The sequence below is a fragment of the Syngnathus scovelli genome, chromosome 13, assembly GCF_024217435.2.
Source record: "Syngnathus scovelli strain Florida chromosome 13, RoL_Ssco_1.2, whole genome shotgun sequence".
NCBI lineage: Eukaryota > Metazoa > Chordata > Actinopteri > Syngnathiformes > Syngnathidae > Syngnathus > Syngnathus scovelli.
In genome coordinates, this window is record NC_090859.1 from 13786097 (window position 1) to 13809131 (window position 23035).

At 50.1% G+C, this 23035-nt stretch overlaps 1 protein-coding gene across 2 annotated transcripts; it reads right to left on the reverse strand.

The window, feature by feature from the left end:
• Positions 1-2704: 2704 nt before the first annotated feature.
• Positions 2705-22849, reverse strand: LOC125979919 (membrane-associated phosphatidylinositol transfer protein 2). 2 transcript variants are annotated; one of them, XM_049738796.2, is made up of 31 exons: positions 22588-22849; positions 18434-18575; positions 17320-17534; positions 17106-17227; positions 16807-17040; positions 16017-16361; positions 15733-15828; positions 15544-15648; positions 15405-15469; positions 15236-15320; positions 15001-15154; positions 14725-14914; positions 14538-14657; positions 14257-14459; positions 13991-14166; positions 13734-13904; positions 13547-13663; positions 13272-13430; positions 12614-12762; positions 12444-12560; positions 12257-12373; positions 12051-12199; positions 11831-11980; positions 11574-11757; positions 11362-11490; positions 8460-11273; positions 7332-7443; positions 6021-7230; positions 4727-5955; positions 3815-4656; positions 2705-3560 (listed from the first exon to the last, which is right to left on the reverse strand). In XM_049738796.2, exons 2-26 carry the CDS (start codon positions 18509-18511, stop codon positions 10899-10901), a joined length of 4005 nt encoding a protein of 1334 aa, XP_049594753.1. In that variant the 5' UTR covers positions 18512-18575; positions 22588-22849; the 3' UTR covers positions 2705-3560; positions 3815-4656; positions 4727-5955; positions 6021-7230; positions 7332-7443; positions 8460-10898. The 2 variants fall into 2 exon arrangements, with proteins under 2 accessions (XP_049594753.1, XP_049594752.1); XM_049738795.2 differs by having other exon boundaries at positions 13272-13433.
• Between the last annotated feature and the right edge of the window lie 186 nt (positions 22850-23035).

The window sequence follows — 23035 nt, forward strand, 5'->3', positions numbered from 1 at the left end:
GGCGGGGCGATGCAGCGGGCCCCGCCCCCACCGAGGTGGCCCCGCCCCTGGCCCCGCCCCCACCGAAATGGCCCCGCCCCCTGCCCTACAAAAAGACAGTAGGGTAGGGGGCGGGGCGAAGCCCCGCCCCCTACCCTACTAAATGACAGTAGGGTAGGGGGCGGGGCGAAGCCCCGCCCCCTGCCCTACTAAATGACAGTAGGGTAGGGGGCGGGGCGAAGCCCCGCCCCCTGCCCTACTAAATGACAGTAGGGTAGGGGGCGGGGCGAAGCCCCGCCCCCTGCCCTACAAAAGACAATTGAAAGTGTATTGAAAGACAGTAGGGTAGGGGGCGGGGCGAAGCCCCGCCCCCTACCCTACTGTCTTTTAATAGTGCTTAATTCAATTTCAATACACTATTAAAAGACAGTAGGGTAGGGGGCGGGGCTTCGCCCCGCCCCCTACCCTACTGTCTTTTAATAGTGTATTGAAAGACAGTAGGGTAGGGGGCGGGGCTTCGCCCCGCCCCCTACCCTACTGTCTTTCAATACACTTTCAATTGTCTTTTGTAGGGCAGGGGGCGGGGCTTCGCCCCGCCCCCTACCCTACTGTCTTTTTGTAGGGCAGGGGGCGGGGCTTCGCCCCGCCCCCTGCCCTACTGTCATTTAGTAGGGCAGGGGGCGGGGCTTCGCCCCGCCCCCTACCCTACTGTCTTTTTGTAGGGCAGGGGGCGGGGCCATTTCGATGGGGGCGGGGCCAGGGGCGGGGCCATCTCGGTGGGGGCGGGGCCCGCTGCATCGCCCCGCCCACTTGCGGGCGGGGCCGCACTGGGTATTTACACATAAATAAATGCGTAGACATGCAGTCTATATGCATGTATTCAGACACTTACAAAAGTGGGCTGGAGAAAGCTCCCACCACTGGGATCGAACCAGCATTGTACGGGGTATGAGGCCGTGTCACTAACCGGTCGGCCAGTGTGACCTGGCAGCTGGCGGCCGTCAGCTCCCTTTTGTACTTACCCATCGCGCGCGGAGCGAAATACTGAACGTGTAAGAATGACTCGAAGTGAAAGCGGGGTGACTGCCGAGCTCGCCACGCTTGGCGAGTGGCTCCGTCGCTGCGCTTGAACACCTGAGATCCAGGGTTCGATTCCCCACCCTTGCTGCTTGCGCCCCATGCTGCTTGCGCCGCCTGCGCTCCACGCCGCCTGCGCTCTACGCCGCCTGCGCTCTACGCCGCCTGCGCTCTACGCCGCCTGCGCTCCACGCCGCCTGCGCCACCTACCGCATACGCCGCGCTGCGACATTCCACAAAGCCATAGCTATGAATAGACAGACATTTACCTGTACTTCCCACTTACAGCGATTAATAACTTTTTAGGACTTTACAAGTTTTTTTTTATTTTTTTTTTTACCTTTTGTAATTTACTATTCTAGGCTGTTCTAAAACACCATCTGGTATGGTTGATACACATTAGAGGAGGTGTAAAAAAAATAAACATTCCGTCATTTACTTCATATGGTGTACCGGCACAAAGGTTTGCAGTGCTGAGGACATGAGGAGACATAAAAAGAAGCATTGCTGATGTATCAATGGCCGAGCGATTAGGCACATGGACGGGCAACCCCCAGCCTCGGGTTCAGATACGGCATTGCTCAAATTGGCAAATCTTAGCAAGCTACAGAAGAAGACTTTCTGCATCACATGAATATTTTTTAGCATGTGGTTTGGAAGTTTACTATGCAAATGAATTTGCTTTGTACATTTTAGAGACATGCACATTGGCGAGATAGCGGCAGTACCTATGCGTATTTGTTAGGTTGCTTTGGGCAAAACAAACCGCAAAAGACGGGTAACATTGACCCAGCTGTCTCATTAGGGCGCCTATCATTTGTAATGTAGTTGTTTCAAGTTAAAAATTATTGCATACAGTTCAATGGAGCGTCAGACAGCTTGAGGCAAATATTGTGTATTAGGTTGCTTTGGGCAAAACAACGAAAGACGCATCGCATTGACCCAGCACCAGACAGCTTGAGGCAAATATGCTGCCACCCAGTGGTAGCACTTGGAATTCATTTAGCCGACAGGTGTCAAACTCAGGGCCCGGGGGGGGGGCAGATACGGCCCGCCACTTCATTTTATGTGGCCCGCGAAGACTAACTGTGCATCAAATTCGTGTGTCATTACCAGATTTGCAAATGGTCTTCACTATTATCTTTTTTTTTTTTTTACTCATCTGATTTGAAAATGATTTGTCAATTTGTTTTGTAGCTTTTACTGTATATAATATGAGGTGCTCGTACATTTGGGTTGACAGTCATAACGGCCCTCCGACAGAAGCTATGATTACAATGCGGCCCGCGAAACAAAATGAGTTTGACACCCCTGATCTAGCCTGTCTGACATGGTCAATTTCATGAGGATGCTGGTATTAAGACGACCACTCTGGCCTTTACTTTACTCTGAACTGGGTGGTACCACCCAGTACATGTACCGAGGCTGGCCGTGTAGTTAAGAAACTGTGCTTCGAATTGAAAGCCAAGGTCCTAAACGTTACACGCTATGTTTATAAATTCAATTGACCTCAGCAACAACCTGGACTGTACAGAAACAGCCTTCTTTGTAGTCAGACAGCCAATGGGGACGTCAAGCCCTGCAACAAAACATGCAAGAAGTTTCACATTCAAGAGATGCAGCTTCAATTGAGGCTTATCGCGAATGATGACTGACACCAAAGTTGACTTTATTTACAAGACCACCAACAGGAAGAAAACACTGTTGATTTTATTCACAAGAACGCCCACACGATGCATGATTCAAAACAAACCAAAAAATGGCTGACTAGATTAAAATACCAGCTTTAACTCATACAGAAAAATGTACCAACATTCTGCAAGATTCTGAGTTCGGTGGCCATTTCAAAGCAGGGTTGCCAAAGATGACTTATTGATCGCAACAGACACCGTTTGTACGCTTGTAGTTTGCATCCATGGGTGTCTGGCTTCTTGGCTTTTGTCAACAATTTAGAATGCATGCAGCTTTTCTTTGTGTAGTTAAAAAAAAATAAAAGGCATATTTAACAAGACAATTTGGTTTGAGACTAACTTTACAAATGTCTTGTCATTGAGAACGTCTCAAATGATTCCAGTTTGTATGCACAATAGACTGCCCATGCCAATGTTTAAAATGGACCACTTGAATTCAGTTCACAGTTTAATTCAGGTTCAGAGGTACATGCACACACAATTACAGTACAAACAGTTCACTTCATGTATTTAAAAAAAAACACAATAATAAAACAACAATATTGCAAAATGACGCAGCGCTGGGAAAGAGAGAGGCCTCATGCAGACGGCCAGTGTGCACACCCAGTGAAAAAGTGGAGGGAGGGAAAGAATGAAAGCACAAAAGGAAAAACAGTCATACTCTCCTTAAATGCTGGCTGGGCGCTTTGCCCTCGCCGCATCCGCACCCGTCCGCCTCGTGTCGGCCGCTCATCACGGGCGAAGGTCGGCCGATGGTTGGCTCCCCCCCCCGGCCGGTATTCGACGTTTGGACTCATCCTCCGCCTCGTGCCACTGCGAAAAGAAAAACGGCACTCTGTTGCATGCGGTTTACTTCTGTGGACGTACTCAGTACCTGTCTATTAAAGCTTGCTCCTATTTTAAACTCCCTTTATTAATTGCGTATGCATACATGAATGTTTTTGTTTTTTTACGTCTGTTCCTATATGAAGAATTCAATATTTATAATTTATTTCTTTGTTGTAAAGTGCTTTGAGCTGCATTTCTTGTATGAAAGGTGCTCTACAAATAAAGTTTTTTATTATTACCCTCTGGTCTCGCGGTCCTGTCCAGTCCCTCTCTGTGCAGGCACTCGTCTGATCCACTGCGCCCAGCAATCCTGAAAGGCAGACATATTGTGGTGGTTTTGGCAAGGGGAACATTTTCACTAGCATTCCCCCCAAACCTTGACTAAGGTAAGTTTGAATCAGGTAACTAGCGGCACGCACGGGCTGGCACATGTCTCATACGGCCCTCCCGCATTGGAGCGATGCGGGTTATGAAATGTTTAACCCCTTACAAAAAGGGAGGGAGGGAGGGAGGGAGAGAGCGAGGGAGAGAGCGAGAGGAGATGAGAAGAGGCTTTGGTGCGCACTTAAGCGCAACCGGCCAGTTCCCCCTGAGTAGAGCTGGCTTGGCCCCGAGAGGAGAAAAAAAAAAGAGGAAAACGTGACGTCACGGAGAGCGTCACGGAGAATCTCCTTGTCCTCGACACCGTCGACGACACTGGGACCCAGACTGGCAGACATTATACCCTGGTATTCCACAAAGGGCAAGGTATAGCCACGTTCCACCCTGAGTGCACCAGGCCATGCAGGTACTGCCGGGCGCATTGGAGAAAGAGAGCGAGAGAGAGAGAGGGAGGGGGAGGGAGGGAGGGGGTGTCTACTTTGCCAATTCGTATCTAGAGGGTCACAGCAACCCAAATGCCTGTGCGTGCTACTAGTTACCCTATTCAAACAGACAGGGGTAGGGAAAGCTCAAAAGAAAAAAACCAAGTCATACTCCCCCCGAAACGCTGGCTGCATCTGCACCCATCAGTCTCGTGTGGGCCGCTCGTCACGGGCCAAGGTCCGGGTCTGCTCCGGCCGGTGTTGGACTCGTCTTCCGCCTCGCACAAGTGCATAAAGACAAACGGCACTCAGTTGCATGCGGCTCACTTCTGTCAACGTACTCATTACCTGCCCCCTCCCTGGTCTTGTGGGTGCAGCCCAGTCCCTCTCGGTGCAGGCTGGCGCTCGTCCCGTCGGCCGCCCCGGCAACCCTGAACGGCAGACAAATAAGGAAATCAAATTAAAAACATGTGCGTTGCATATTGGATTGCCATGTCACCACCTCTGGCCAGCCTTGGCCAGTCATGCATCAGGCGCCTCTTCAACACTTGGCGACTGCTTTCTTTGGGTGATTGCTTCCTTTGCACCCCGCTCACCAATCGCGGGTCTGGTGGCCTCCGTCCACCGGCTCTTCGTTTCATACATCGTCTCTTCCACCTTGCAAGACAAGCACAAAAGTCTCGCTGCGCCGTCGCTTGCGCTTGCCGTCGCTTGCGCTTGCCGTCGCTGCGCGGTCGCTTGCACTTGCCGTCGCTGCGCGGTCGCTTGCGCGGTCGCTTGCGCTTGCCGTCGCTGCGCGGTCGCTTGCGCGGTCGCTTGCGCTTGCAGTCGCTGCGCGGTCGCTTGCGCCTGCCGTCGCTGCGCGGTCGCTTGCGCCTGCCGTCGCTGCGCGGTCGCTTGCGCCTGCCGTCGCTGCGCGTTTGGCACTCTATGAGGGCTGCACAACATTTTGGAAAACCAACGATATGGCAGTATTGGGCCAGACCACTGCATTGAGCAAAGTTGTGCAAAATTCTAGGATGGAGAGGAACTATTTGATCGCAATGACATCACTTAGATCAGTTAACTTCAACTTGCATCAATGACTTGTTATCTTCTAAACTCATTACAAATAGTTAGGAGGCCAGAAAACATGTTTCATTTGCCACATGAATAGAAAATAATCTTTGTTTTCCTCAAGTGCATGTCAATGACCTATACCACCATATGACAGTTTTCCAATCCAGGTGCAGCCCTGCACACATGTCACCATTGGTGTCCAAATGGTAGCCTCGGGCCAACTTGATCAACACACCACACGAATGAACGCAACACTGCTTTGTAGCACAAAATATGAATGGCAACATTTTGTGATTGAGTTAATGAATTTGTGTCAAAGAATTCTCAATTTGATTCAGTATGCAGCCCTCAAACAGACATTTGGACACCGCTGGTGTGAATTAAATAGAAAAGAAAAATCCATTTCACATGCTGAAGCTGCGCAGGTCGACGCCTCCAGGGAAGCAGGTCTCCCTCAGAACTCTGCTACTTCAGAGCGATGCCACAGCGGTCCGTCCACCTCGCGTCCCGGTCGCCATCTGCACAAACAGAAACAAATGTCAGAAACTCAAAGAGCACCCCAAGTTGTAGGTCACTTGCTTACTTGATCACAGCGGTTAGGTACTCTTGGTGACCGTCGCCGGTTCGAATCGGGCCATGCACCCCCCCACCCTCTTTTGCGTCCTGCCTGCAAAAGGCAGAACATGCAATGAGTTGGGCGCCGCTCGCATCATTAAGTCTTCATCGTGGACCGGCTCGCCCCAACACCGCCCCCTACACCTAGAGAACAAAGGACGCACAGTGGTATGTTAGGCTTCGATCAAGCACAACAGTGCTAGGTTAGAAAAAGACAATGTGACTGTCTCGCTCCAACACCTAGGGGAGAACAAACAATGCAAGTACAACAGTGGTAGGTTAGGGTTAGAGGAAGTGCAACAGTGGTAGGTTAGAAAAAGAAAATGTCACAAGTCAAATTGCAAAATTGGACATTCGGGATCGGCTTGCTCCAACGCCACCCTACACCGAGGGGAAAGAACAAACGCAGCAACTACGACAGTGGCAGGTTAGAAAAAGATACAAATAGGTACAAGTCATGGCAAAATTGGACATTCAGCTCCACCTCAAAGTTCAGTTTTGTGTCCATCCACGGAACCACGTCCTCCCCCAAGTGGGCCGTCAATGGCAACCAAGAACAAGACAACGCCGGATCCAGACCAGCCACAACCACAGCGCACCTCTAAAGCAAGACCAACCATCAGAGCCCCAAACACTGGCCACACCTGCAACCTTGCCGTTGTGCACCCATAACCAAAGGCAACCACGCTGCCCCCTCCTGGGCACATGATGCGCACACGTCGAATTTTGCGGCGCGCTGCTTGATTCTTGACTTGATGTGGTCATCGCTCCTTTGCATATGGCCATTGCTCCTTTGCATATGGCCATTGCTCCTTTGGATAGGCCATTGCGCCTTTGGATAGGCCATTGCTCCTTTGGATAGGGCATTGCTCCTTTGGACAGGCCATTGCGCCTTTGGACAGGCCATTGCTCCTTTGGATAGGCCATTGCTCCTTTGGACAGGCCATTGCTCCTTTGGACAGGCCATTGCTCCTTTGGACAGGCCATTGCTCCTTTGGACAGGCCATTGCTCCTTTGGACAGGCCATTGCTCCTTTGGACAGGCCATTGCTCCTTTGGACAGGCCATTGCGCCTTTGGATAGGCCATTGCTCCTTTGGATAGGACATTGCTCCTTTGGATAGGTCATTTTGCCTTTTCATACGGAATTATACTTATCCCATTCGGCTCCTCTTGCAGCCTACAAAAAACACAGACAGCCATTAACTGTGCGCTGGGAAGCTAAAACCCGACAACCATTGTGTGTTGGGAAGCTGAAACTTGACAAAAACAGGTTTTCACCTGATTTAGGACTACTCTTCCTCAGTGTCCTCAACATCACTGAAAGGGCTCCTTCAAGAGCCTCCTGCTTGCTTTGTATAGAAGGATGCTGGCTGGGCAGCCTTTTTTAGTGCTACAAAAGACAAGCAAATTATTGCAACAAAAAGAGACATTGAGTCGAGTGCCAATGGCATGATTTTTTACCAACAATTACACTTACTAGAAGTTTTACATTTGAAAAAAATATTATATTGTAGTAAGTTATGATAATTTATCAAAATTATAGTTAATATTTTAATTTTATACATTCTAAGTAGTTTTACATTTGAAAAAAATATATAATCCTTAAATTGTAGTAAATTACAAGAATTATACATACTAGAAGTTTTACATTTGAAAAAAAATATACTGTAGTAAGTTATGCTAAGTTATCAAAATTATAGTTAATATTTTAATTTTATACATTCTAAGTAGTTTTACATTTGAAAAATATATATAATCCTTAAATTGTAGTAAATTACAATTATTAAAGATTATAATTCATATTTTAATTTCATGTACAACTTCCCTCACATTGGACAGATGATCCAGGTTGGCGGCGTCCAAAACGGGAGAAAATAACCCGCCGCGTAAATGTTTGTTGCGTAACGGAACGAGAGCGGGCGGGCGCCATCTTTGAATGGATTTGGTCCGATTTGGACACGACGTAACATATACGTTGCGTTCACCGGTTTGCATGACACGGAAATGGCACACGCATCATATAAAATAATAAAAAATGGTTTAGTTGACTAGAGTCAAACTAACATTTCCTATAGTCAGACAAACACGCGCGTATCGGCGGCGTCATTGACGAACCGTCTACAGACAGACGAATGAAGAAAAGGCTGGCCGGCATTAAAAAAAACAACCGCGAAGGACATTTAAAATACCACCAAAACGCGCAATGACGCGACGCGACGCAAAGTGGATTGTGGCGTGCCGTGTCGTGCCGTGCCGAAAACTCAAGCACTCCCTAGACAGCGAAAATCCTGCAAAAAAAAAGGCTTGTTTGAAAAGGCAACAAAGCGTGCCAATCGTGCAACAAACACGGCGTCCGTCGTGAAAAACGGCAGGAGACGACAAACATTTGCTGGTATGCTCGCTTACCTGAGCGCCACGCGCTTGGTGGCACCTGCATATGATAACTCCCCTTGAGCGAGCACGGCTGTCTTCAATTGCCCTAAAGACCTGACGTCACATCCGTCGATTCAAATCTTCTTCTCCTGATCGTCCAACGGCGCTCGGCACACTGACGCCACCAGGTGGTCGCCTGTCATGGTGACTACTGTGGAAAGGGTTGCTTCGGACTATCCGTTGAAACTTTCAACACCGAACATGTTTGGATGGAGTCCTATCAATAGGACCAAAATCTCCTTTTGTTTCCGAGCAGGCTCTGGTCGAGTGGTTAACGCCATTGCCTTCAATCAAATGAAAATATTTGTATCGAGAGTTCATCCTAAAATGAATTGTTCTTGCAAAAATTCTGCGGCCGTTGCAGTGCTCCCGTGGACTCATTTTCAATTCAGTTGTTAGGAAACACCACACCGTTGCACAGACACAATTCTTGAGTCATATCAAATCAATGATTTTCAAACGGGTCCAAACAGGTTTTTCCGTCGTGGCTACAAAGATCTTTAGATCTTTTCGTTCACTCTCGTTCACTGAAAACATTCGTTCTTTTGAACCCATCGTTCACTCACGAGCCAACACTACACTGCAGTAGTGATACACACACACACACACACACACACACGCACACACACAATGATACGACAAACACGATGATACGACTTTTCACGCACCTGCACTTAACGAGGTAATCTTGGAAAACATGTTGGAACGCGGCCCCGAGGACGAGAGCTTGACACCTGTGACCTTTGACCATAATATTTCCCTAATAAAGTGGCCTGTTATTAGGTACACTTGAAAAGGGCGGTGTACCTAATGGAGTGTCCAAATGACGTTATACATCAAACAGCCAATCAGGAGGTTAGGGTGAGTGAACCGATTCTATAGATTGAGTTCACTTGAGATCTGGAATGCACATCACTAGTACAAAACAGTGCAGACGACCATGTATTTCAACGTTCGTGTATCTATTTTAAAACAAAAGTCAAATAACCACTCTTTTGTCTATTTTTAATATTTGCTTCCAAACGAAATATCCAATGGCCAAAAAGGAGATACGGATCATTCCTTTACATTGTGTACACCGTGTGACACATTCGACTTCTAACGTCACCTCCATTTGTTTGCAGCATTAATCACTTTTTCTTCTAGATCAAGTAACAATGTACAATAGCGCCCATTTCCTTCTAAAATAACAAATATGTACTACCACTATTTTGGCACATTTACATAATTATCTTCATCCCCATAAAATGACTGAAATCAATAAATAAGACATGCACTACGGATTTAGAGGTTGTTGTTTTTCTACGAGTGAGGTTATGCAGTTGATTAATTAACTACAGTGTGAAAGGATCATTTGGCTTTTGCGCTGGAGTGCTATAACGATATTATCCTTTTTTTTTAAGGCCTTTAATAAAGTACATTTCGTTACAAGCTAGCACCAGGTTCACTTGTAATGTCATTTTCCTCCTGCTAATATTGCCGCAGTCTGGAACCGTCCTATGAAGCTGTCAAATTCCCACAGCATACTTGCTGACCAAAACAGCAGAACCAAGCCACAAAGAAAAGCAATGCAAAACCTTACAAAGTTTTAAGTTTGACTTCATCCACATATTTGTTACACTCACTCACCATCGACTTAAGATGCTTTTACTGACATAATCTTTGTCGGTTTGAATGCTTACACCTTGTATCATCAGCCATACAGTACAGGGAGTTTCCTTTACAGCAACAACTTTACGCTGCCCTCTATTGGTCAGGCGTGTAAACGTCATGGTGCCAGCTTGTCACGAAAATCCACCAGGAAAAAACAGTGGAAAAAAATACACGTTAAACACTCAAGCAGTAAATATTTTCAAAAGGAGCAAAAAGTAGAAACTCCCAGCAGCAGTAGCAGCAGCAGTACATAGGACCACAGCGCCCCTAGCAGGTCGATGAGAGGTATTGCAAAGCAAAGCACTCTAAAGGGATTAGTGCTGTATACAAGGTCTTGTTGGCCACATTGAAGGAACCTGGAGGGCTCGTATGGATAAACAAATACGTTACACTGTTGTAGGACGGTGGCAACAAGTATGGAAAGCAATTGGAGCATTATTCAGTATTTTTAACGTTCTGTAACGCTCAAACCGCTTTCCATAGGAAACAAAGAGCGGATTACCATGGCAACGTTTGTCAAATGAAATGAACCTGAGCTGTTACATTGAATGGGCGCTCTGCTTGTATGCAGTAGAAAATGTTTTTATACTGGATGCGTTGTGTATCACGTTAGCTTAAGGCTCGTTACATGAATGAATTGAAACGTTCCCTTGTTGTGTCCTATAGAAAAGTGTTAGTGTAAAAGAGTCATGCTACACAGTTATGTCGAGTCCACTCCTTCTTTGAGATCACGGTGGCTCCAGCCGGTTTGGTACCAGCTCATTTGGGGCCGAACAACTCGGGACCTCCCTCCTTGGTGCTTCCGCCGCGTCCCCAGCATCCGGCCGCCAAGCTCATGCTCCGCTGCGCCGCCACCACCGCCGCCGTCGTGGTACCGCGCTCCGCCTCGCACTGGCTCTGCGTCCGCTCCGTCCGGCCCGGAGGCTTGGGCGAGGTGGATGGCGCTCCGCCGGGCTTCTTTGCGGAAATGGTGCGGAAGATGTGGTTGCGCTTGCGCAGGAAGTCCCCCGAGGCGCCGCCCATCCCGAAGCTGCCCTTGCGCAGGACCATGCGGGCGCTGGCCGGCTTGGCGGGACGGGAACGCTGGTTGTACTCCAGCTGGGACAGGTGCGAGGCGTAGCCATCTGGAATGAACTGAAATGCAAGATGGTGCTCACTTAGCTCATTCTTCCAGACCACCACGGAGGGAGTCCCTTCATTCTCGGTTGCTTCATGATCATACCTGACACTGATGCTGCATCTTCTTTGTGGGTCTTCCCACGATGTAGATGTGCGACGGCGGGAGGCCCACGTTGGAGTACACCGAAATGTCCTTGCTGGAGCCGTAGGCAGCGAAGATCCTCATTTGGGCCTGAGTGCATAGAGAGAGAGTGAAAGGGGGTCAACCTCTTGGGCGGAGTTTCATTTCTTCATTTTCTCCGACTATGGCCCGACCTCGCCGACGAGGCACTTGAGGAAGTTGGCCTTGTGGCGGAGCGGGTCGTGAACCAGGCCGTCGCAGAAGGAGACCACGCCGTGCGGGAAGTTGTGCTGTGAGAGCCACGCCACCACGCGCTGCTTCTGCATGTCCGGACGCCCCGTCACGTACACGATCAGATAGCCCAGGTCCTGCCAGTACCTGACACAAATCCAAAATGTACACTAAGGGATCATAATCATCCAATGAAACAAAATGGAGAGACCTTCCTTACCTGACCACATCCACGGCTCCCGCTCGCACCTTGGGGTCGCTGCCCATGATGGACACGCTGGCGGCAAACGAGCCGTCGATGCTGAACACCACAAACTCGGTCCCGCGCGGCACCACGGTGAGGTAGCTGTCGGCAAACGTGTGGTCGCCCCTTGTGGTGGGAAAAAGCCAAGAGGCCTTTGATGCCAAGTCGTTCCACGCCACTGAGGCGATTGTCATACCTGACCACCATTTTGACGGGATACACCCCGATGCCCAGCCGCTTGTTGTCGGGGAGCACGTACGAGACGCGCCCGCTGCTGTTGGTGAGCTGCGTGTCGAAGTAGACCCATTCGCCCGAGGGTGGCTGCGTCATGATGTGAATGTCGATCTGTTGCAAAAATGTCGGCGTTATGATGTTGAACGGTTGGGACGCGAGCAAACTTACCTTCTCTCCCGTGAGCGTCACCATGTCCAGCGGGCCGTACATAAAGCGAGCCGTCATCGTCTGGGCGCCGTCCTCCATGAACACGCCGTCATTCGCGCGGTGGTTGGCAGTCACATTCTGACAGGAGGGGGGGAAAAAAAATGATGAGCTGTGCCAGAATCAAAAGTAAACCGTAAAAACATCTTACCCGAATTTTGACATGAGTGCGTTTGCGCAACCATTTCTCCCTGGGCTTGGACGGCGTGAACTCCGACACTTCTTTACCGTTGAGCTCCAGAATTCCGGAGTTCTCGTGCCTCATCACCTGTGAAAGCCACGTTCAGCCGCTTGAGATTGAAAAGCACCAGCGAGACCAACCTGTCGGAGCAGGAAGGACACCACGTCGGTGGACTCCCAGTAGGAGGCGTGGAAGAGGTGTGGCAGGGCCACGGTGGGGAACGCCGTCAGGGCATCGGGGCAGTAGAGGGCGTAGTCCATCCGCTTGCTGCCCCACCAGCGGGATGCAACTGTAACATTGAAAATGGACAAGCGCGCATTTAAGCCATGTTTCCAGCTTTCTTCCAATCACACGGTAGAAAAGTTCACTTCTTGCCTAAGAGAAGAACGCCAGAGACATTGAATCAGTGGGTCACGGCACCAAAAGTGTAAGCTCGCCTAACCGAGGAAGGTTATCTACCCTAAGGAGGAAGAGGACGTCTCAGGGGGACGAAGAAGGAGCTCGTGTCCTCACACTACACACCCGGGGGTACCTTGCTTCAAGTTCTTTATCGCCCCGGCTGAGCTGACGTCTGTGATGTCAGAGCCGGCGTCCGAGCTGGGTTCCGACTCGGCGCCTCTCGGGAGCACCTGTCGGGTTTTCCTGCACGAGCGCAACGATGGCGTCCGGGAGGCGAGTTTATGGTAGGATTTGGGCAGCTGGGACAGAAGACTGGGCCTTTTTTTCACCGGGCCGGCTGAGGGGACGTTTAGGTATCAGTGCCCGAGTTCGGAGTGGAAAGGCTGGAAGCCGACTTACTGTTGGCGATGTTGGAGGCCGCGTAGGAGTCGGCCAATCCTGACACCTGGCTCGCCAGGCTGGCCTCGCTCGCTCGGCGGTGACAACGGATGTGAGGCACCCCGGGAGACGTGGACGGAGGCGGGTATGGCGCGTCCACTGAAATGTGAGTGCCGCCATCTGCTGGTGAGAAGCAAAACAGCCAAAACAAATATGACTTGAAGGTTTCCCAGGTCTTGTGGTATTTAAAAATACTTCATACTACTTCAAGAATAAAGAAGCTGATGGTTACTGACTGGAGGACGGCCAGTTGAGGACGGGCACGGGGATGCAGGTCTCGTTCACGCCCGTCTCCTGACTGCGATGGAGCGTCGGCTCCATCAGGAGCTGAGGGTTACTCTGCACCGTCTCCACTGGAGGCACAAGCTACTCGTTAAAAGGGCTTACTTGAAATCATCTGAGACGGATGGAAAATATGCGCACCCAGCAGAGCCGAGTGTCCGTCGCCCAGGGGGAAGCGCTGGTAGCGGGGGACGCTGAAGGGGGGCAGCAGGTGGAAGCGTTTGTCCAAGAGAGGCTCCAGGCGGGAGGCGGACGGGTCTGCCGGATGGAACAGGTTGTACACCTGCTGGCAGGCCGGACGCAGAGCCGTCACTGAAGACACACAGGACAAAACATGCCCGCCGTCAGCCAGTTGCATTCCACACGAATCAAAGTCCAGACATTTATGGAGTCCTCACCGTCCAAGGAGGGCACCACCGTCTTCCTGAGCGCCAGCACCAGGCCCAGAGGAGATCCAAACAGGAAGAAGTCTGTCACCTCAAAGTCAAGCTTGCCCAGTGAGCCTCCCTCCAGCATGGTGCTGTTGCTGGAGCGGCGAGAGCAAGGCTCGGCGTGGATCACGCTGGAGTGCAGGCTGCTCCCAAAACCAAACAAAAACGAACTTGTTGATGTGGTAGAACCTGGACAACACTCCACCCAACCATAAATAAGTTATACCACTGACCTGGACAAGAAGGCCTGATGATGCTTGATGGTGTCAATCTCGTAGGTGGAGGAGTCGCTGCGTTTGCGCGGCAGCTGCTTCTTGGGGTCGTCGGGCCCCGAGCATCGAGGGATGTCGATATTACTCCGGCTCAGGTGCCGACTTCCCTCCAGGGACGGCGTGGCGCTGTTGATGACGATGCCGGGAGAAAGCAGCTCCGTGTCCTGACGCGCCACCGGGACACGCGCCGTTAGCTCAGATGCTAAGCTAAACGCGTTGGCAATCGAGACGATGGATGGTACCTGCACGCTGACGGCGCTGCCCCGCCTGCTGCTGTTGGGACTTTCCAACACCAGAACCGAACTACTGCACAGAGCGTCAAAGCCCAGGATGCCTCCCACGCAGTCTCCGATCACGCACACCTGCAAAACACGTCACGATTGCAAGTACTGTCCTATAAAAACAATTTATTTCTTGTGCTGTGCTGACCTGTCCGTTGAAGGAGGCTCCCTCTAGCGACCTGATGAAGTCGGCGTACACCTGGTTGGCTCTGAGGATGACGGCGGCCACGGCGTCCTGGTACTGCGGCGCCGACGTGGCGAGGAGCGGCAGCGCGGCCAGCGGGATGTGATCCTGACTGCTCGAGAGGCAGCCCTCGTCGTAGCTGTACGGACTCAGGCTGCGGAGGGAGGACAAGGTTTTAGAAATCTGGAGGATGTGGCCGCCTCCAAATTTGACATGCAAGAAAAAAGACACACAACTCACTTGGACACCAGCGAGAAGGCTTCCACGCAGACAGCGGGACACGGTACTGTGCGGATGGCGATGCGGCCCAGCGTGTTCGGGTAGTGAACCCTCATCACCGTCTCGAAGGCGCCGCTCAGAGTGTTGACGTCACCTTGCTTGCTTGCTTGTTCGCCTGCTCCAGCAAATAAGTACACGCATCTCATAAAGCAAACAAATGAAGGCTGCTAGCTAAAGGCTAACACTTGATGCCTACCTGAGCCCGTGTCCAAAATGTTTCCTCCATGCAGGACCAGAATTAGAACATGAATTTTGGACGACTGCAGACATTGCTGAGATGACTACGGTAGGAGGCAAAAGCGTCGAGGACACGTAAGAACACATAATAAATTTCATTGGTGTAGCGAGAAGGGTGTGTAGGACACCTCGGCATGCGTCTCCTCGTTGGTCATGGCGCCGAATTCCCCGGCCGACTCGGGATACAGCGACTCTGATGCACAAAGGCCCACGTCACACGTGATGGAGATACGCCAGGCGGAAAAAGGAAGATGGCCGCCACCTCACCTTGACCCTCGTCCACTTCGATGGTTTCCATTTTGTCCATCAGGTCGTTGGAGCTCCACTTGGTGATCTCCTTGGGGAAGGCGTCCTCGCCGTCAGAGAAGCTGTCTGAAGAGCACACCTGCCGCGGTGAGCTAGCTGCTCCTCCATCTTGCGTGTGTGTGTGCAGGTGTGTGTCACCGAGGACTTTACCGTGCGCGTCAAAGAACTCATCATCCGTGCTGTCGTCGGACTCTCGCGCGATGCTCTGCATCCTCCACTCGCTCAGGCTGTGATGAGAAGGACTTCCTGCAAGGAGAAGCCAAAGTAGCCGGCCTTCACATGGCTGCTCCACGCTAGCGTGTTCCACTTTAGCGTTCAAAATGATGACATCCGCAATTAGCTTGTCGCTTTGTGATGTCGAATGACATCCCTTCACGTAAATATGCCTTCAAGCAGAACCTGGCCAATCCCCGAACCATGTTTTACAAACGTACCTCCTCTCTTGGACGACCTGTTGGAGGATCTGGACGACGTAGACCACTGCTTGGTTAGCTCGCCCCGGTTGTCCAACGCGCCCGGCTTCGCTTCACCGGCCTCGGTCTCGGCGGCGGATCCGGCGGCGACCCGCAGCTCCTGATCCCTGTTCTGGTCCTGAGGGGCCGGGCAGCCGTTGGTGTCGGGGCTGCCCTCCTCGCTGAGGCTGTATTGGGCCATCTTCTTGGCAAGGGCCAGTTGGGTCTCCAGCTCCAGCTGTCGGATGTCCTCGATGGTGAGGCCGTACCACTCGTCCTGCCAGCACCACGCCTGGCGGTGGGCTCGCACCATCACTTTGCGCAGACCTGCGACGGCGACAGTGATGGCTCTAATTACGCTCATCCCATCTCGCTTGGCGTCCCTCCCGCGTCGGCCGGCGCCACTTTGGCAAATGAAGCAAACGATTTTTGCTGGCAGAGTAATTAATGGCGCTTGTAAAAAGGTTGGATATTACAAGATGCTTTGAGCCCCATTCCACTTAGACCGACGGGACAAAGGGGACTCGCGGAAAGGAGCTGAGTCAGCCGAATAAATTCCGGCAAATGAGAGAATGGAGTCCAGAAATGGAGCAGCTGCTGGTTCATTAGCTTGGATGTTTGCGATACCCGTGAGGCAGCCAGAACTTTGATTAAAAGTCGTGCCTGCCACTTTAATGTCGCACTTTTTGCAGTCTAGCTGAAATGACTCGATTTTGGACTTAAATGACAAATAATGTCAAAGGTCAGCTTTGGCTTTTGTGCTTCACCCTACCGACGTCATGGATGAAGCGCTCGATCTTGGACTGCATGCCCCAGTAGCGGAACTCCACTTTGCAGAGCTTGTAGGCGCACATGACCGAGCGGTCGCCGGAACTCCGGTTGATCTCCTCGATCCAGTCTTCAGACAGCGGGCCTCGCCTGGTCTTGAGCGATTGGTACAGTCGGGGGTCTTCTTCTGCCAGGTACTCGTGGGGGGCGATGTAGTCCTTGACGATGTCGATGGGGTCTGCGGGGTGGGGGGACCATCAATGGGCAACTCCATTTGGACTCCCAGTAACATTGGTGACTTACCGACTGTCCTTTGTCTCTTCTCAGCAGAGGACAGACTAAAGACATCCGATTGGTCGCCGGTGTCAGGCATGTAGTACGTCTCGATGTCGATGGAGAACTTCTCTACGAATGGACACGTGTACCTGCGGTGTAAGGGGAGCCGCTCGCTTAGGGAATTTCGCGCAACGTTTGAGGCTCGGGTGTCGGAAACTCGTCAACGAAACGGCGCCCCAACCTGGTGCGCGTGTACGGGTAGGCGTTCCATGACTCCTCTTCCACGCGCAGGGCGGCCTGAGGCAGGATGGAGCAAAACCAGGACGGGATGTGCTTGCCGATGTGGTAAACCTTGTGGGTGTACTGACCCGAGCCTCCGGGCCCGTCCTGGTATGGTTTGTTCTCCAGGATCTCCACGCCGCTGCCCTCGCCGCAGCTCTCCTCGCGGCTCTTTTTCTGAAAATCATAGCGGAGGGGATCCTCAGCATGTTAAATTAACATTTCCTTTCACAAAATAAAAATGTTTTTCACGATATATGACTAAGCTACCGTGGCACAACGCATCTCAGCGAGTTGTTGATGACATCAGACAGAATTGCGCCCCCCGGGTCCGAGAGCAGGCAGCAGGTGGCGGCTGCGTTCAGATCCACTAAAGCTTGAGCTTTTTTTTTTTTTTTAAAGTTCAGTCTGAGATGACAGCAGCCTGGCCGGCCTGTTGTCATGGCAACATGGACTCGGCTGATGAACGACGGCGTGCTGATGTCACTCGTTACTGGGGCGACCGGCACACGGCTGTGACGCTGAGCCGGAAAAGGGAGGGACAGCGGTGGGGGGGTGGGGGGCGTGGAACTTATTTAATTCCGCACTGAGGCACCAACTACTACACACGCACGCATGCACACTCACATGGACGCTTGTCAACACATTGCCTGCACTTAACTTCCATAAAACATTGGAACATTAAATATGATGACGAGATGGGGCATTAGAGCGATATTAAAAGTGATGCAAATATGATATGCAGACGGGTAGAGAGGCAGAGAATATTAAATGTAATGAATAGATGGTGTATAGAAAACTAAATATGATGTCAATATTTTTAGCAATCAGCAACTGGGGTTGGTTTTAGCCCAAAACATCAGTTTCTAAGCAAAAAGCAGAAAAAAGGAGCTTCATAGGTAAAAAAACCAAACCACAAAACAGTGACTGCTTAGCTTTTGTGGCACCTCAAACTATAAAACAAAATCAATTTGTTTAAATGATTGGACCGATGAATCGGTTCGCGTAAATTTATTCGGCCAAACTTCGAAATGGGTCAGATCTGATGTAAATATACAAGTGCGGATTGTACCGACCTGTATCATGTAGAGCTGAGCTATGCGGTACTCGTCCACGCTCATGGGCATGGGGATGCGGTACTCCTTGATCAGCATGGCTGGATCACCCGGACCACGGTCAGCGCGTCAGGAAGAACGGGACCCGAGTCATCGTAGGCGCCTAAGAAAAGGGAAGGACTGTCAGACGCCATACAGAGAAAGTCCTTCGCGCTGTACTTCCTATGCGCGTCCTCCTGCAGATCTATTACAAGGTAATCCTTTGAGCCGAAATCCCCCGGCAACCTAAATCCTCAAGCGGGGCGGCCTCGCTCTTGTCCCCGCGCGGCCGGCGCTGACGCAGAGTCAAGAGCGAAGACCTGACCCGAGGCTTTAAAAAGACACGGCGGCGGGCGCAACCCCCTCGACGCCGTCACGTCGTACGAACCAATAGAGGGGGAGGGTGTTTACGTTTGGGCCAGCCCGATCACTTAGTGGGGGAACTCTCTGGACCGGCTCACACAAACATGCCCACGACACAAACACACAGCGACGACAAACACAAAAGCCCACAAATGTGTGACACGCAACAAGCAAACACACACAGTCATCCGGACAGGAAAGAGGAGGATGGAAGAAAAGGATGATGAAGGAAGGGAGGGAGGCAACAGGGATGAAAAGGAGCGAAAAGGGAAAGCAAGGATGGAAGAAAAGAAGGAAGAATGAATCAAGTGAATTTTGCGTGTGAGTCAGTCACGTCTTTTCAGTGCCTGTAATAATAAATCAAGAAGGGCTTTTTTTTTTTATCTTTCGGTCAAGTGTGATGAGCCCGAAGGGAAGGCGCTCTCCCTCAGGAGAGCCGACACTTTTTTCCCACGGATGAAGATGGGAAATCAAAAGGGGGGAGGCCGACCTCCATAAAGGAGGAAAAACGAGCGGCTCGCGCCAATCAGAGTTATAATAGTTTGGGATTTTTTATGATAGTTTTTTTATCATTTTGTTTTGTCTTTTGCTTTTTCAATTCAGTTTTAATTGATTATGCATTGATTGGCAGTGAGTAGAGTCAGCTGTGTCCACACCCACAACGGTGCAAAACACCCTTTTTTTTTTAAATGTGCTGGCTCACGCATGTCTCTTACACACCAACATATATAAAGTCTTGCACACACACACACACACACACACACACACACACACACACACATACAAACACAGGCAGCGAGACCCGGAAACTCCCGCACAACCACACGTAAAGCTACGCAAAGTAAACTCACAACATGCACACAGACGTACAAAAAAACATGACGATGCCGCCGTACGCACACACGTGCCAGCTTGATGTTAAGAAAAGCGAGCGCGAACCTCAGCCCGCCATGCAAGCGAGCCGGCAGCCGTGTGCTGCGGTGACGCCTAGACGGGCCTGCAGACATCCCGCTCACGACAGCGGGCCGCATCCCGCCCTGCTCTTCCTCCTCCTCTTCCTCGTTTCCCGGTAGCGTATTACCGAGAAGCTGGCATCTCTCGCTCTCCTCCTCTTACCCCCACCCCACCTGCCCCACCCCTCCCTCCCTCACTCAGGCTCTGTTGCCGTGGAAACGCACGAGGCCTTAGCCTGATTTGTGGACTTTGTTGTGATGCAGTGAGCCGGGCCACGGCCTCCTCCTCCTCCTCCTCCTCCTCCTCCCGTCTTGTGTCAATAACCTGATATTTGCTACCCAATCGAGTCAATGACCAAGCTAAACGTTTGCAAATGGACTTCTGTATGATTTGGGCACGACAAGCACTCACTTTACTCATCGTGTTAACGTGACACAACAGGAAGGTGTGACACAAAAACACAACTTACACAACATCAACACAGCAGCGGGAGAGCCGGCTGTGCATGACAATGAGCTTTGTGCTCGCGTGTGTGCGTGCATGTGAGACACCCTCCCGTTGCTTCCCGTCTTCATGTTACTTGTGACATCAAATTGGTACTTTGCACAACCACGACTTGTTGATGGCCGCTCCGCCCAGCGCACACACTTGCCATGATCATGGCCAGACACACACGCTAACACAATCAAGCTGTCCGCATATCAACCTGTTGGCCATTCATTTGTTCATAATGTCACTAACACCTTTACAAGATCGCACACACACATACTTCAAAGATGCTGCTTTTTTTTTTTTTTTATATCCACACCTCATTTACTTCTGTCTATACAATCATGTGGCACAACACACTATCGTAACCTTTTGTGTGCAACAATACCCCGAGCCACGATGAGGTCATCCCTACAACAAGACACCGCTGACCTGACCAGCCGTCCTGCAGAGGTAAAAACGTTCTCGTTGACATTTGACAAGTGACGGACGGGATGCCGCAGGCCAGCGACAACCCCCCCCCCCCTCATGTGACGACAGAGAGCAGGGGCTATTTTTAGCGCTGGTGGTGTGGGGGTTCACCGTCACGCTCCTTCAATACTAAACATTCAAATTCTGCTGGAAAAAAGAATCAGAAATGACTGCAAAATAAAACATTTTCAATAATAAATGGTGACAATGGAGCAATAAAATACTGGAAATTATACTGGAAATTATGAAAATAAATACCCTTATTATAATATGTAAAACAATATTAGTGTCGTGTGAAATGAAATAAAATTATAAAACAAAAAATAAATAATAAAACAGTAAAAATGGCAAGAAAAGGGGTAAAAAGAAAACTGTGAATAATAAAAATATAATAGTTGGCAAAAACAAAAAATAATTAACGAGGAAGTTAAAGCTAAAAAACATCATTTAAATCAAATCAACCCTAATTATAAATTTGCAATAAGATTACAAAACAAGGGCGACGATACAAATAATGAAGACTAATCAAAGGTTGTGAGTGTGTCTTTGCAGTGTTCACTGACATGCTGTGTTTACCCAACTAAAAATAGCATCCAATGACGTAGCAACCCGTGTCAAGCTCACCCCCGCATTGCCCCCCCCCCACTCCCCATTATCATTACTGTACCGCTACATGCATGCAAAGGATGTGTGTGTCAGTGTGTGCCTGACATAATGTATGTATGTGTGCAACTTTGACCATGTGTGAATCTTTGTATGTGTGTATCTGACTTGAGTATTTGTGTTTTAGTGTGTATTAGTTTTGGTGTTTGTGTTTTTTTGTGCTTGTGTATGCATAAGTGCCTGTGTGTGTGCGTGTGTGTGTGTGTGGTAATAGTAATCAATAGTGTGACTCATTCTTTCTGCTGTGGCTACTTCCTAACAGCATTCATTAGCACAAACACAATCTTTGGGCCCGATAATCACATCCTGCCAGGCTCCGACGCTTCTCTGGTTGGCATCAAACCAGGAAATGAAGATAAGCCGCTCATCATTAAAAGGGCACGGCGGCTAACTGCTAACATGATAACACACACCAAATCCACACTTCTTATTTCAGGTAACGCCAAGGGACGGGCGACTGTTCGTCCTCCGCCATGTCAATTGTGAAGACGTCACAGATCATTCATGAGCCAGGTTGAAGCTCGGGTTAACACTTCTGTGATAATCGGGCCATGTTATTGTGGTTCAATAATAAAGAATATGTGTATGATACAGTACTTTTTGTGTGGAACTTTAAAACGTGATACAGGGTCGCAGTTTTCCATTGCAGCACGTTGGTAGATTTGTAATCAATCGCTTGGAAGGCGGTCAAGAGTATAATATTGTTGTTTGTGCGTGTGCATGCAAGTATGTTTGTGCATGCATATTGTACAAAGTGTACATATTAGTGTGCGTATTTAAGTGTATGAGTGTATTTGTACATCTGTGTGTGTGCTTCTGTCTGACTTTGCATGTATTTGTGTACATGCAAGTATGTTTGTGAGTGTATTAATTGTTAACGTGTGTATGAGTGTGTATTTTGTATACTGTATTTGTGTGATTATGCGTGTGACTTCGTTTCCATACGTGTATCAGTCGACATAAAATGTCTGTTTGTGTTTGTTTGGATGCGTGTTTGACGTGAGCTTGTGTTTAGGCGTTTATGACTGTCTGACCGCTTTTAAGTATGTTTGTGCGCGTGGAAGTGTTTTTTTTAATGTGCGCGTCCCTTTCCAAACGGAGCACCACCGAATATTGAACCTGATTGATGGCTGACGTCATATAACAATCTTTCAGGCATCAATGCATCTATCCACCCAACGGGCGGCTTTGCTCACCCGAGGCTCGGCCGGCCGGTGATGGTCAACCTTCGGTTGTCTTCTCCCCGCCGCGGCGGTGGCGCGGCATGGCGGCTCGCTGACATCGACTACGGAGAGGTTCAACGTCCTGAGGGTGTGACGCCTTTGCGTCCTGTGTCCTCTTCAATCACAGGAAGTCGCGCGTCTCCTTGGAACGCTCCATCTTCCGCTTCGGTGTGTCGTCGTCTGACTCCGATGGTGTGCGTCCGTCTGTCCGTCCGTGATGTTGCGTTCAGGTTGACGCTGACGTCACAGCACAGGTAAAGGGAAATGGCGACCTCTAGTGTGGTAATGAGTCACTGCAAGCACGTTCACCTAAGGATGGGAGGAGTACATGCAATACGTGAATATTATATTATTATTGCATATATTAGGTGTTTTTTGAGGGGGGGGGGGGCAGATTTAGCCTCTACGTGTTGTCAAGCTC

Excerpts from the sequence above, each read along its gene's own strand:
- LOC125979919 (XM_049738795.2), bottom strand. The coding sequence starts at position 18,511 with ATGCTGATCAAGGAGTACCGCATCCCCATGCCCATGAGCGTGGACGAG. Across the intron at positions 15,649-15,732 it reads TGAGTTCTTTGACGCGCACG|ACAGCTTCTCTGACGGCGAG; the intron begins GTAAAGTCCTCG and ends TGTGCTCTTCAG. Across the intron at positions 13,905-13,990 it reads GGTGGTGCCCTCCTTGGACG|TGACGGCTCTGCGTCCGGCC; the intron begins GTGAGGACTCCA and ends GTGTGTCTTCAG.